Source organism: Lissotriton helveticus, chromosome 3_2 (assembly GCF_964261635.1).
Source record: "Lissotriton helveticus chromosome 3_2, aLisHel1.1, whole genome shotgun sequence".
NCBI classification, from domain to species: domain Eukaryota; kingdom Metazoa; phylum Chordata; class Amphibia; order Caudata; family Salamandridae; genus Lissotriton; species Lissotriton helveticus.
This window is the reverse complement of record NC_136062.1, coordinates 185,518,085-185,533,711: the sequence shown is the minus strand read 5'-3', so window position 1 is coordinate 185,533,711 and position 15,627 is coordinate 185,518,085. Positions and strand designations below refer to the sequence as shown.

The 15,627-nt window shown below is 45.8% G+C and overlaps 1 protein-coding gene across 4 annotated transcripts in view; it reads left to right on the top strand.

Annotated features, from left to right (window-relative positions):
• The window catches only part of MYO9A (myosin IXA), a 1,257,959-nt gene that overhangs the window by 644,582 nt on the left and 597,750 nt on the right, over positions 1-15,627 (top strand). For all 4 annotated transcript variants that reach the window (XM_078685018.1, XM_078685017.1, XM_078685015.1 and 1 more), the window contains one exon: positions 6,995-7,136. In XM_078685018.1, coding sequence (XP_078541144.1) covers positions 6,995-7,136 — 142 coding nt within the window. The remainder of the gene's footprint in view (positions 1-6,994; positions 7,137-15,627) is intronic.

The following is a 15,627-nucleotide window of genomic DNA, read 5'->3' as shown; positions in this document are numbered from 1 at the left end:
GATAAGTTGACTCAATTCCTAAATATTTTAGCTCCACTTCTGTTGGTTTACAAGATTTTGAGGATATTTTCTTTGAGGGCTAATATCTGCCTTTCTTATATAGATATTATCTATAGTGAACAACAGGTTCCGTTGAATAGGATAGAATCTAAATTACCTGTATTTTTCTTTTGGGAAATTATATCAAACCTGGTCCTTCCTCACTTGAACCAGAGTGTACTATGAATGATCCATCTAATCTGCATCAAACAAAAAAATAGGAAAACATTTATTCGCTAAAATAGTGACCTTCCTAGTGGCTAATTTACCACTATCATCTTTACACTTATTTCTTGTGGCAGAAATTTCAATTTGAGTCCAGTTTACCTATAAGAATTTTTCAAGGAGCTGGCCCTTCCTTGCCTGTACTGGAAAGTACTGTGATTGGCCAGTCTAAATGAGTAAAGAAATATGTATGAAACAATAGAGAGGCATAACTCTGTATGTTTATAATGACTTGCAAATGTCATCCTACCTCTACCATATTGTTCAATTCTTAAAAGCCCTGTAGATGATCTTATCTTCACTCAAAGATCGAGATTTTATATCTAGGTTTTATACTAAGGCTAATCCATATGCTCTATAATCACTGTTGATACCGATGATACTCAGAGTAATTACTCTATACTAATCCTAATTCTAGATGCCATTCAGGTATCAAGAGGTGTTATTAACCGGGAGGGGAGAGAAACTATGCAGAGTATAGTTGCTACAAATTCCTGTTTGCTATCACTTACTTGTGATTTGCTGATAGTTCCCTTGGCCCGTTCCTGAATCTATATTTCCACTATTTTTGATGCACCGAGATCTGACACGGGTAATCTATAGGCAGGAGAGAATGGACTATTACTCCTCTAATCAAATATACATATTAGTTTGGTTCTTTGCAATCTATATACTGACCTATTATAAATGGAAGCTCAACAGCAGTGCGTCATTTATAATGTTATGAGCCAAGGAAAAGTGAAATAAATAGTTTGTAGGGTACAAACGTCCCAACACTGAAGGAAAAAAGAAGGAAACAATCCTCAGTAAATCAAATATGAAGAGAGATTATGCTCATGGTATCAACATATCAAACATCAGGGTTTAATTTACCTGAAACCGCATATGCGAATCTATTTTGTAAAAATAATACTTCCCAGGGTCGAGTTTTAGTTCTGTGAGAGTCCCTTCATGTTTCTTTCTTTATCTGTGACGGTTTCTGTGGGTAAAGCACACAATTACAATGGAACCTATCCCTGAAATACGATGCTATTAGCTTGCCCTAATCAAATTATCCCACATTCTGCCACTGACTTAATCACTTGCGTGTGTTAACTCGCCCTTGCTTAATCGGTTTTACCCTACTTAGTGGATGACTCCGTTTTGTTCCACGAGTCAATTTTCGCAGAGTTCAGCCACTAACTGACTGACCTCATTTTATGAGGCCTCCCACCCATACGAGGTTGAGTCAAACTTACCGATCATCTGGTGTGCATGCTCCTGTCTTCGACCAGCTTCTAATGCGAGAGACCGGCCTAAAATACTGTCTCGCGATACTACCTGACGGGATGACATCATGACGTTAGTCTTGCTTATTCGTGCTGTGTATTATGTACATGTTGTCCTCCATCTTAGTGTGTATGTTGCGGCGTGTATTTTAATCAGTCAAAAGTTCCTCGCATACTTATGCGGACAGTATTGTGATGTTTTTTTATAAAAAATCCATCTACCTATTTGACACTACACCTAGATTAATGACGGTGCTCTTGTTATTAGAACATTGCCAATATCTATATTAAAGATCTTTCGGGTCAATCTGGCGCTACTAGTTAACCTGACAACATATTTACATGAAAAGCCCCCAGATCAAGCTCATAATTTGAAATGTGCTGCCCTAAAGCGAGCTAGTTAGCATATGGTGTTATATATTTAAGGGTCAGCTACTGTCTGATAACACTATAGCCTCATCATATGGCTATTGTAGTTCATATGAATCCCAACTGGGTAACATTAAATAGTGCCATGATTCACCAAGTAGCTTCATTTGTTTAACTGCAACTAGCGTTGCCACCACTATTATTAAGTATGCTGAGTGTGCTACGTTATTGGACTATATATTTGATATTGCCTATATGCATACATCACCCTATTCCCATATTTTAGATAATTAATTAAGTCCCACTTAGATCATATAATTTTCTCATGAGTGAAAGGTTCCCTGATTTGCCGGTCAACGGACCTAAGGCTAGTTTATCTTAATTATATCAAGGTTGTTCTTTTAACATCTAAAGGGCAATGATATTTTACTAAATGAATAAAATACTAAGAGGTCATACTATTCTAGGCGGAAAAATAATTCTGAGAGTTACGTGAAGGGTGCTGGTCAAGGAGGTAATTGGAGACAAACTAAATAATGAAGCTAACTTTGAGTCCAATATGTTTTTCGCAGAGTTGCTCTCTGTTTGATAGCCTGGTCCCAGGGTATCTCAAGATTAAGGCCTCTAATTGATGTTTCTAATAATAAAATCCTGTAAACCTCTCTAAGTTTTCTGATTTTATCAATATGTTGCCCTTCTCTCCGATTTCGTGGTTCTTTTCAATGTAATGATTCACCATAGGCGCCATTAATTTCTTGGTTCTAATGGCTGACCTATGTTAGGTTAATCGTACATTCAGCGCTCTATTTGTCTCTCCAACATATCCTAGTTGGCAAGGACATATTAACAGATAGATCACATTTGTTGTCCTACAGCTGTTCAGTTCTGCAGGTGCAATTACCTGATTGTTGAAATGTAATGTAAGTGCTTCTATGGCCGTTGCACAGGATTTGCACTTTGTGCATTTGTAGGTACCTACTACTGGTTTATTATCACTGACACCTCTTTGTTGAGAAATAATTGTTCTCTTCATCCGTGAGCATACCACATGGTCTTTTATAGACTTTTTTCGTCTATAGGCAAACATCGGTTTACCAATCTGCTCTGCTTTCGGGGTATTTGCATTTAGTATATGCCAGTTCGCACATACTGCCTGCCTGATTCTTTCGTTCAGCATTGAGTGTCTGGTAACAAACACTAATGTTGATGCCTTTCTTTCTTTAGTGGTAGTCAATAGATGTTGTTGATCGTAAAAACAAGCTCTTTTATAAGAGTCTCGTATAATCTTTTTAGGGTAACCTCTTGCTAGAAACTTGGTTTTCATAGATTCTGCACTAATATCAAAATCTGCGATGTTGGTGCAATTCCGTCTAAGACGTAAAAATTCACCGAACGGGATGCTATTCTTCTGTGTTGCTGGATGGTAGCTGTCATGATGTAATAAGGTATTCCTATCAGTGGACTTGACAAATAGATCCACTATCTGGGTACCTCTCTGATGCTTTATGAGCACATCCAAATACTCAACCAGTTCTGTACTTATGTGATGAGTAAAATGTATATTATCATCACAAAGATTGATCCACTCTAGAAATTGTTGGAGATTTTCATAAGTGTTGTTCCAAATGAAGAAAGCGTCATCTATGTATCGTGACCATTTGGTCACTGATTCATAGAACGGGGCTACTTCATTAAAAACACATTTCATTTTTTTCTCGAATTGTGACATGTAGATATTGGCTACTGTCGGTGCACATGATGCCCCCATACTAACTCCTTGCTTTTGTTTAAAGAGGTTGTTGTTGAATTCAAAGAAGTTATCGCATAGTACTATTTTGAGGCAATCTAAAATAAATATAGCTGGGCATTTGATGTTATATGTTTGGATAAACCAATGAATGGCTTTCAAGGCTCCATCAATAGGTATATTACTATAGAGCTCCTCAATATCCATGGTTACCAAATATTGAGTCTCTGGACAAAAGGTAGTATTCTCCACTAGATTGATGATGTGTCTTGTGTCTTGCACAAAGGCTGGTGTCCGAGATACTTGTATACATAGAATAGAGTCAATATATTTGGCTAAAGGCTCAGTAGCAGAGCCTATGGTAGTTACTATGGGTCGTAGGGGTGGATCCATTATATTTTTGTGTACCTTAGGTATGTCATTACTTTAGACCAGTTGGTCCTTCAACTCGTAGAAAAGGGCTACACCCATCACCTTCCTTCCGGTTCCTCCCCCCATCCTGCCGCTGCCTCCTCCCGAACATTTGGCCATCTCTTAGCAGGAGCTTTCTTCCTCAAAAGAGCGGTGGAGTTGGTGCCAGAAAAAGAAAAGGGTCAGGGTTGTTATACACGTTACTTCCTGGTGCTTAAGAAGGATGGTGGTTTATGTCTGATTCTGGATCTCATGACCCTAAACTTCTTCCTCAAAAAAGAAAAGTCCAAGACCTTTTGCATTAGCTCAAGTTCTACTGGTGTTGGTTGTAGCTTGGAGACTGGATGGTGTCACTAGACCTGCAAGATTCATACTTCCACATCCCAATCCTGCAATCGCATTGGAAATACTAGCAAGTTGTGGTGGCTTCTACTGCCACAAGTTTGCTCGCTGGTTTAACATCAGCACCTCGTGTCTTCACAAAGGTGATGGTAGTTAGGGCCAATTTCAGATGCTCCAGTATTCCTGTTTTTCTGAACTTGGACATCTGACTCCTGAAAGCCAGCTCACCAGAAATGGTGTTGCTCCACTTGCAGGCAACTGCATCTCTGTTATTGGACCTGAGCTTTTCGATTAACAAGCCCAAATCTCACCTGTGGCCATTCCAACGACGCCAGCGGTCCTACGGTTAGGACTAGACACCATCCTTCTCGAGACCTTTCCTTCTCCAAAGAGAATCAGAGACATCCAGAAGATGGTGCATCTTTCCACCAAGGTGCGAAAGTCCCAGTCCTAAAAGTCCTGGGATTACTAGGTCTTCATTCTCTTGGTCACACATGCACGTTGGCACATGAGGCCCCTGCGGTGTTCTCTTTGCAGGTAGTAGGTCTAGTACAGAGGGAACTCTCTGGAGTCCTCATGATCCCCCATGCCTCCCAACGCTGCAGCGGAAGTGGATTGGTGGGGTAACAAGGCAAACAGAACTCACAGGATGGACTTCACTCTCCTCCGACTGAGACTACGATAATGGTTGATGCATCCACTGTAGGATGAGGAGCTCAACTGAAGGTCAGGGACCTCTGGTGAAGTAGGTGCTTCACATCAACCTGCTGGAACTGCAAGTGATTTGGCTCACACTCAAGTCCTTCCTCCCCTCCATCGTAAGTCGGTCCCTCCAGGTCTGGACGGACAACACAACTGCGATGTGATATGTAAACAAGCAAGGAAAAGTAGGGTCTCGCCTCCTTTGCCTGGAAGTGTTGAGACTATGGTCTTGGGCACAACGCTAAGGCATCTGGCTTACCATTAATCAATTAGGAGGAACTCTGAATTTCCGAGCCAATTACCTGAGCTGGAGTTATTTTGCCAATCATAATTGGCGTCTCCTACTGGAGGTAATTTAGGACATCTTCATCCAGTGGAGAACTCCTCAGCTGGACTTAATCGCCTCCATGGGAAATGCTGAGCCAGCAGTTCTGCACTCTCTCCGTTGAGTGTCTGTTGAGAGGATCCTTGGGGGAAGCGTTTAAATAGAGGTGGAACTTACAGCTGCATTCTGAATTTTCCCTCCAGTACTCTTGGTTCCTCGAATCCTCAGGAAGATTTGCCAAGATCGGGTCCAAGTCATTCTCATTTCCCTAGATTGTTGAAGAAGGGTGTGGTATGTCGACCTATGCACTTCTTAACATATCTTTTACTTCGCCTTCTACTCTGGCTGGACCTTCTCTCCAAGTCAGGAGGACTAGTTCTCCATCTTCATGCTTGGAGATTGAGCGGGGAGAGCTGAGCTCTTTTCAGCTGCCACTGAAGGTGGTTGACTTTATCTTGTCTGTGTGTTGCACCTCCACCAAGTTGGGTTATTGCAGGAGATTGGGCAACCTTGTTACAGGGTGTGTGGACAATGGTGTCGGTTCCCCTTCAGGCCAAATTATCTCAAGAGGTGCAAATTGCGCTTTCCCTTACTGTGAAGGGTTATTTAGTCGCCTTGTCGGAAAAAACAAAGGGTAACTGATGTCAGTATGCCAGAGGAGGCCCTTTATGACCCCTTTGATATTGTCTGTTGTCACTTGCTGCGCTGACTGAATCCAGCGCCCTCTACCAGAGACATTGTTGCCTGAAGTTTTCCATATCCAGTCTGACCCCTGAGAATTATTCTACAGGTGTGGAAATTGCAGGTAAAGTATCCACCAGAAAGATCGTTATTGCAGATAAGTAACTTTTTCTTCTTCAAATTTAAAACACTGAAAGTATCTTTTAATGGCGAATGTTCGCCATCCTGAATTCCTATGAATCTTTCAATAAAAAAATGAAGAAGAAATACGGGGAGAATGTTTTTTTGTAGGATCTAGACTGTCATAAGGACATGAATTTACCCAATGTGTGTTTTTAATCCATCAAAATGAATTCAAGTTTCAGCTAAAAGTTGATCAAAGGTCAGAGTTTTTATGCTATGTGACTATATAAAAATCTCATAGCTGATAAGTCCATTTTACAAGTAAGTAAAAACGTATTTCCCATTTAGGTTGGTTTACCATGGAGGCATTGACACTTTCTTTGTTGAGTTTATTGTTAATGCATTACCTCTTTATCTGCCTTTTTGGCTTTCAAGGATGAATTACACCACCCTGCTGCCACTTCTCATATGTCATGTGCAATACTCTTTAATTTACTTCTTTTACAGTTACCTAATATTCTGCATTCTGTAGCAGAATACCCATATTGGTAATTAAAAGGCTTACATGGATACTGTACCCCTTCCTCCAACTATGGGGCGTACTAGATGTGCTATTTGTTCCTTTTCTTCTTTGTTTTTATTGGCTTGTATAACATTAAACCTGATTGTCGCCTAGTGCTCTAGGTAAAAGAGCAGTGCGAGGCTAAATCCCACTAAGCTTTCCTGTAATTCTTTATCCTGTTTCTATTTTATTCCATGCAGTTTTCCTCAGGCTACAAACCAGACTCTCTTGGAAAAGTTTAAACGGCAGCACGAGGGAAACGGTTATATTGAATTTCCAGCAGTGATGGAGCCAGCATTCATCATCAAACATTATGCAGGGAAAGTAAAGTATGGTGTCAAGGTGCGTATCTTGCTTTATGAGAGTAATTCAAACCTTGTTCAAACCAGGTGTCTGAGCACCGCCCTCAGTTATGGTAGCCAAATATAATCTTTTAAATCTGCTCCCAATTCGGTTGCCTGCTACCCACTAACCTGGTAAAAGCTGTGAAATGTGCCTGCCCCCCTTCAACTGCAATCTGGATAAGTTGCAGACTTCTCACTCACCCTTAAAGGATCTCTGTCCTAACCCCAGATTGACTGCATTCACACCTGCATTGTTTGTAAGATTTGCCAGAACAGTGCAACTCCGTTTTCCCCTCGTTAAGCTGCATGTGTCTTTTGCCTTCCCTCCTTGAGGAGTCATCAGGTAAATACTCTGCTTGACTACCTTTAGTTGTAAGATGCTCTGCTCCATACTCCATCAGAAGAAATAGCATTTCACATAATGCCTTTCCAGTTGTCCTTTAAGTCTATACTACCTCACAAATCTAAATCTAAAAATCACATTTTATATTCCTATCCCTCTAGGCTCCTAACTATAGCTTGATTGAACCTGAACCCTTTTGTTCTCCTTCCTAGTAAAGTGTGCACATGTTCTCACTGCCCTTAAAAAATATGAAATAACTTTTCCCATCGGAATTGGTGTGTTCCATTGTATCCCAAATTGGATTTTTTTTCTCCACATTTCTAAAGCCTCCGTTCTGATGTATTTGGTGCCTCTATTCCCAACGCTTAGGGAGCTGCTCTCTGTCCATCATTGCCCATTGATGTGCTGTTTCTTTTCTTCATTTAAATCAGGTCCTTCATTAAGGAGGGATGAGCTGCACTGCAGCTTAAATGGTGTGACCCTTAACATGAAAAGTAAACCTCAGATGTTCCACAGACCTGCCTCTTCTTTGTTCTACAAACTATTTATGAAGTTTTCATTCAGGAAATGTTTGCATAAGTCATAATTGGCTGCTATCTGTCCCTGACCTAGTTCCTTTTCTTTCTCATTAATACCTTATTACTTATGATTTTCCCCCTTAAAACTACAAAATATGCACCCTACAGAGATGCCACATTTCAGTTAATTTTCTTGGCAGTTTTGAAGTGTCAAAAACGTTGATAATTTTTAATGCCGAAAGGAAGGCATCTTCAACCTCAAACTTGAAGTTGTACTAAGTCTTTTAAATGTTCCATTTACATTTAGAGTTGTGTCCCATCTTTGGGAACTGAGGTTTCACAAACCCAAGTTGAGAATGTTCACATTGCATAATACATAAAACCATATTCATGTCTATCTATGCTACAAATGTATCCTCATTTAAAATAACCATTTCATTGTGCTAGTCCATGCAAAATTGAAAAATATTACCCACCCGGCATTTACAAAATTGTAGATGGAGATAATTGGTGGTGCAGCGTATCGGCTAATATTATGGTACTTGCATCCTGAATTTTATGTTGTGAGTCCAGAGCCACTGGTTGCTGGCATTTCTAGAACAGCAATATATTGATTATTCACTATCTTTGCTGAGATTCACATGCTTGAATTATTATTAGCCATTGTATTAATAGTCAACACACCTAATGATATGACAACTCCAGGAAATGGGATTTAGGGACCCAGAACTCAACTCTCCTCAGGTACTCCACTTGCCAGATTTCCAGAGCTCATCAAGAGTAAATAATTTCTGGATACTGCATAAAGGGGCAATAGGACGGTTTACATGTGAATCTATGAACAGTACCAACGCTGGAGAACAGTGGTTACAGGCAGGTTGCTATTTGTACTCCAGCATTAGCTCTTTAATGTATTCACAATTTTTGAATTAAGACTAATTTAGCAGTACCACAGAAACAACCTTGGTAGACTGAAATGGATCTCTCTATAAGAGAACAGGGTTTAAAGTACTGCCTGTAGCCCTGGCTAACACTCAGGACTGTATATCAAGCCAGTAGTACTCTGTGAGAGAGAGTGTTGTCTTCAAAGTTGCCACTCTTCAGATGTCTGTCACAGGTTGCACTGCAAAGAGAGTGGCTCTACTATTTATGCTACAAGGGGGGTCAGCTGACCCAACCACTTAGCCGCCTGTCCTCTTGAGCGTTTGCTACAGTGATGCAGAAAGCAGTTCGTCTTTATATGCATTGATTCAGCTAGGCCACACCATTGTTAGCTTGATCAGAAGCTACACAAAGTTGGGTTGACTGACAAAAGTCAACGTTTGTTTACAAGCATAACTTCAAATATCTTTTAACTTTGAAACAGGTTAAAGTTTTTTTTGTCTGCAGTACGTGGCTTCGGTAACAAATAGATAAACTGACCTGCTGATTCATATGAAATTTCCTCTAGTACCTTACGTTTGAACATGTGCTTATCCTTTAACCCCTTCCATGCTCCTGACGAGCTCAGCTCGTCATGCAGTGCACTGCTCGTGTGCTGATGACGAGCTGAGCTTGTCATGAACAATGGGAAATCTGGAGTAGCAACACTCAGGGGGAATTGCCTTAGCTCCAATGTGGTTAAAAAGTCACTTTGTCTATGTAGAAATGTCAGACTACTCATCTGCTCAAGTTCCAGGAGTTAGGCTCTGCCCTGGCACAATCTGGTATATGTAGGTGTTCCACATAGGTCTCTTTGAGAAAGATGGCTAGTCCTTCGACATCACCAGCATCATCCTTTTGGTATTCTTCCCTTTCATCACCTTCATCATTGGTGTCATCCTCATTATTATTAAGTACATATATTGGTTTTCTTTAAGGGTTAGAAGGTTACTGCAACATAGGTGCTCGCAAGTAAGCTGTACCATGTGGTTAAGCAATGGCAGTTGAGGAGGCAGAGGTACAGGTGCAGCAGACATAGACTCTGACGCATCTATGATGGAGCCAGAGCAGTGATGAATTGTGCAAAGGTTGATATCATGCTTTTCAGAGAATTAAAACTGTTCTGGACCAAGAGAAGGTATGCAAGCATGTCCCCACTGCTATCATGTCTGTAGTGAAGTAGATGCTGAGAATGAGGGAAATTCAGATGGCCTTGTGATCATAATTACGTTCTTCATATTCTTTCTCATCAAATCCTTCCTGAGGCACACATTCTAACTTAAGCTCATGAGTCACATTTGCTTCCTGATCATTCTGCTCATACAGGTTGTCATTAACACTTCCTTTTCCCAGTAATACTATCCTCTTCAAAGGAGAGTCTTGTCAAAGCATATCAAGAGACTGAAGATTCCATTTTTGGAAAAGACACTAGAGGTGATTGTATAGATAGCCAGAAGGCATAGAAGAGTCTGATAGTAGACGGGGAGGTCAGTACCAGTGGTGGCTGGTGACTTTTCATAGTGGCTGGGCATAAATGTTGGGGGTGAGTTTGACATAGCATGCAAGTCCGATTGGGCTTGGGGGTGGTTGATATAAACAAAAGGTTTTTAAATAAATAGTATGGGGTAACAATTATTTTCTATATGCAATTCCTCCAATGCTAGCATAGCAGAGACCTGAAGAACAGAGAAATACAGCGATCTGCCTAGGGTCACACAATTTGCTCAAGTGAAAAAACCAAAACTTCGTGCCACTTGTCATGGTTCCACACGCAGCAGCTTTTACTACTTTGCCCACTGTAAAATATCTCCTTTTATCCAACTGTGCATAGGTTTGCATCTTCTCTATCCTGAATTTCCCTTGCAAGCAAGAATCGACATAGAGCAGAGATCTGTTTGTGTGGTGTAAGTGGTTTTTCCAGTCCACGAGGTTCTCTAGTATGCTGCTGCATTTCCTTTCATATGTAGAGGACATGTACCAAAAGGCATAGAAACATCTAGGAAATCTGAAAGAAACAGGTTAGTATTAGATTCCTTACCTTAGAATAGCCCCAGGCGTCAGACTGGATCCGGACACTTTTGCGCAGCAGTAATCTTGCGCGTCGGAAGGCGTCGTCTGCGGCTCCGCGTCCATCGTCGGCGTTGTTGGCGGCGGGATGACGTCGCCGGAGTACTTAGAGGCCGCCCTCGCGCGCTGACGTCAGTTCCTATTTTTTCCGCGCCAGCAAGCGCCGATCCGGGAACAGTGGTACCCTTTAGTCATTTTTGACTAAAGTTTTCGATCTTTTTGATCATATTTTTCGAAGTCGAACGACTCAGACGGTGCCGGTAGAGATGCCCGAGTTTAAACCCTGCGTCGACTGCAACCGACTGATCTCGGTTACCGACCCCCATCGCCGGTGTCTTCATTGCCTGGGGCCCGACCACGACGACAAGTCGTGCCCCAACTGCCGGGCCTTGACGTTGAAGGCTAGGCGGGAGCGGTCCCGCAAGCGCCTCGAGCTTCGGAGCCGTTCGAGGTCCCGGTCCGGAAGGAGGTTGAAGGACCGGTCGCGGGCCCGGAGTCATCACGGCTCGGAGGATCGACACCACTCCTCGAGCTCAAAGTCCTTAGTTAAGAGGCACAAGAAGTCGAAGAGACGACATCGCACTTCCGACTCCCCCCGACGCTGGCGCAACGTGGCCGGGGGTTCGGGTGACACCGCCCACGTGCTCCGTTGGAGCCGCAGGCGTCGCAGCCTGCTCCATACCCGCCGGTCCCTGGGCAGAACGCGACGCCGGAGGAGATTGACTCCTTCCTCACGGCCATGAGGTCGCTCACTCCTCCGTCGGCTTCCGCGGCGCCTTCGTTCCAGTGGTGCTTCGGCCCCCACCTTACGACCTAGCCGGCTCCTAGGGTGTCGTATGTAGATAGGAACGTGGCCAGACGCCGGCTCTGGGTGACCCTTGCTTCCTGTCCACCCACCCCACCCCCGAGAGCCTGGTTATACAGGCCTCTAACTCCCAGACTGTATTCCCAACGGCTCCCTCCGATCGGGAATCCAAGAGGTACGAACAATATGGCAAAAAGATGTTCTCCTCCCTGAGTTTGGGGTTGCGGTCAGTTAACACTCTTGGGCCGTTATACCCACTCTCTGTGGGACACGGTTGCGGACGTGCTGCCACAATGTCCAGAGGAGGCCCGGACTAAACTCGCCCCAAGCCCTTGCGGAGGGTTGAGATGCGGCACGGTACTCCATCAGATGTGGACTGGATACCACGGACTCGCTGGGTAGAGCGATGGCAACGACGGTAGCGATTCGTCGCCACGTCTGTGTGAGGTCCGCCAACTTTTCGGCTGATGTCCAAAACACCCTTATGGGCATGCCGTTTGATGGCCGTCGCCTCTTTGGCGACAAGGCAGTCAGTGTGCTTGAGCGCTCCAGGGCTACGGCCAAGTCCTTGGGCCTGTCGGCCCAGCGCCAGCAATCTGCTGCCTTTCGCCCCGATCGTGGCCAAGGAAGGGGCGCCCCCACACGTCCTGCCAGCTACGGGCCGCAGACTAACATCCAGCGCGGTGACAGACGTGGTAACTGCCGCGGCGGTGCCCGGGGACAACGGCGCGGCCAGTTCACATCCACCCCCGCAGCATCCGCCTCAAAGCCTTCCTAGTCCGAGCTGTCAGACCCACAAGACGCCAGTGGGGGGCAGGGTTCGCCATCACCTCCTCCACTGGCGTGACATCACATCGGACAGGTGGGTGCTGCAAATCACCCGAAGGGGCTACTCCCTCCCCTTCGAGGCGACCCCTCCAGCCATGCCACCGGAGTACCACAGTGTGTCGGGGGATCACTTGAATCTTCTGCGAGAGGAAGTTGCGGCCCTCTTGGCCAAGGGGGCCATCGAGTGCGTTCCTGGTCCAGAAGTAGGGTGTGGTTGTTACTCCCACTACTTTCTGGTTCCCAAGAAGGGCAAAGGGGGTCTATGCCCTATCTTGGACCTGCGGAACGTTAACGGCTTCCTCCGGAAGGAGAGGTTCAAGATGCTGACACTGGCTCAGGTCTTAGTTGCCCTGGACCCAGGAGACTGGATGGTAGCGTTGGACTTGCAGGGGTTTCAGTCTTCCCCTACGTCGACGACTGATTGTTGAAGGCGGTCAACCACCTCCAGACTACGGCCGATCTCCTGCACCTGCTGGGGTTCTCCATCAATGTGCCGAAGTCGCACCTGTGTCGCTCTCAGAAGCTCCTCTTCATCGGAGCGGTTCTAGACTCGGCGCAGTTTCGGGTTTATCCTCCCGAACAGCGGGTTCGGGATATTCAGGCTCTGATTCCGATCTTTTAGCCTTTATCCCGAGTCTCGGTCAGGTTGACGCTGCGGCTTCTGGGGCTGATGGCTTCCTGCATCCTTCTGGTGCATCACGCCAGGTGACGGGTGCGGGCTCTGCAGTGGGACCTGAAGTTTCAGTGGGCCCAGCATCAGGGCAACTTGTCCGACCATGTCTTGATCTCGGAGGGCACTGCAAGACAGTTGCAGTGGTGGCTCACGGACCGCATTTGGGTCAGCGGCAGATCCCTCTCCCTACCCCAACCGGAGCACGTAGTTGTGACGGACACGTCCCTCCAGGGCTGGGGAGGCCACATGGGAGAGGCAGAGATCAGAGGCCTCTGATCTCCGGCGGAGTCTCAACTCCATATCAACCTTCTGGAGCTGCGGGCGATCCGACTTGCACTGAAGACATTCCTCCCCTCTGTCCGGGGGAGTGTAGTGCAGGTGTTCACGGACAACACCACCGCCATGTGGTACTGCAACAAACAGGGTGGGGTGGGGTTGTGGACCCTATGCCAGGAGGCTCTGCGCCTCTGGCAGTGGCTGGAACATCAGGGCGTGACCCTGGTGGTTCAACACCCGACAGGTTCCCTGAACGCCAGGGCGGACGAACTCAGCCGTCGGTGCATGATGGATCGCGAATGGCGTCTGAACTCGGACGTGGCGCAAGGCCTCTTTCAGTAGTGGGGAGAGCCTTGGTTAGATCTATTCGCCACAGAAGAGAATGCGCAATGTCATCAGTTCTGCGCGTTGGAATTTCCAAGGCGGCACTCGCTCGGAGACGCTTTTCGTCGCAAGTGGAGTTGCGGTCTATTGTACGCCTTTCCGCCTATACCACTTCTGCCCAGAGTGCTGAAGAAGATCAGGCGCGACCGGGCCCAAGTCATCCTTGTGGCTCCGGACTGGGCACGGAGGTTCTGGTATCCCGAGCTACTCAGCATGTCTGTTGATCCCCCGATTCGTCTGCCCCTTCAGGAGGACCTTCTGTCGCAGCAGCAGGGGACGGTCCTCCACCCGAACCTGTCCAGTCTCCACTTACATGCGTGGAGATTGAGCGGCGGCAGTTGAGGCCATTTGAATTGCCTCCTGAAGTCTGTAATGTCATTCTGGCTGCCAGGCGTCCCTCCACAAAATCGGTATACGCATGCAGGTGGAACAAATTTGTGGCATGGTGCACAGCAAAGGCTGTGGATCCCCTTTCTGACCCTCTTTCAGAGGTTCTCCTCTTTCTTCTTTCCCTTGCCCAGCAGGGCTCTGCTCTGGGCACTCTGAAGGGCTACCTCTCTGCCACTTCCGCCTTCTTAAGGCTACCTGATCAGCCCTCTTTGTTCAAGTCCCCAGTTGTAAATAAGTTTTTTTAAGGGCATCACCCATATGTTTCCTCCAGTTCCTTTTGTGATGCCTCAGTGGGACTTGAACCTTGTTCTAACTTTTCTGTTGTGCGCTCCCTTTGAGCCACTTCATAACTGTACTCTACGTCTCCTTACTCTGAAGACCTCTTTCCTGGTTGCCATCACCTCTGCCAGGAGAGTGAGTGAGCTCCAGGCCCTTTCTTCTCAGCCTCCTTACCTTTCAGTCCATCCGGACAAAGTTGTGTTGCGGACGCGACCCTCTTTCCTGCCCAAGGCAGTCACGGCCTTCCACATCGGGCAGTCCATCACTTTGCCCACCTTCTTTACGCCAGTTGCAGGTGGATGACCAACTCTTCGTTGGTTACTTGGGCGCTAAGAAGGGATGGGCGGTGCACAAACGAACCATTTCTCGATGGGTCGTTTTGTGCATCAAGGCTTGTTACTCTTTGGCTCGAAAGGAGCCTCCTGTGGGGCTTCGTGCCCATTCCACACGGGCTACGGCGGCTACTACTGCCCTGGGCCGGGGAGTCCCCTTGCAGGACATCTGTCAGGCAGCCACATGGGCCTCGCTGCACACGTTCACACGACACTACTGCCTGGACAGCCAAGTCCGGAGAGATGGCTTTTTCGGCCGTTCCGTTCTCCAGGATTTTCTGGTGTGATCATTGGTTCGCTTTCCCACCACCGGGGTTGGTATTGCTGGGGTATCTATTCTAAGGTAAGGAATCGAATACTAACCTGTTTCTTTCAGATGCACAAGTTACTTACCTTCGGTAACGATATATCTGTAAGAAACAGTAGTTAGTATTAGATTCCTTACCGCCCCACCCATCCTATCCCGTTCTGCGAACCGATGTCTAGGGTTAAGATCATCCCCTTTCAGGGCCCTAGTTTTTATGGCACCAGTGTTGGTTTTTATCATGGCTCTGCATTTTCTGGCGCGGAAAATCGGTGTATAAGAACTGACGTCAGCGCGCGAGGGCGGTGTCTAAGTACTCCGGCGACATCATCCCGACGCCGAGGACGGACACGGAGCCGCAGACGGCGC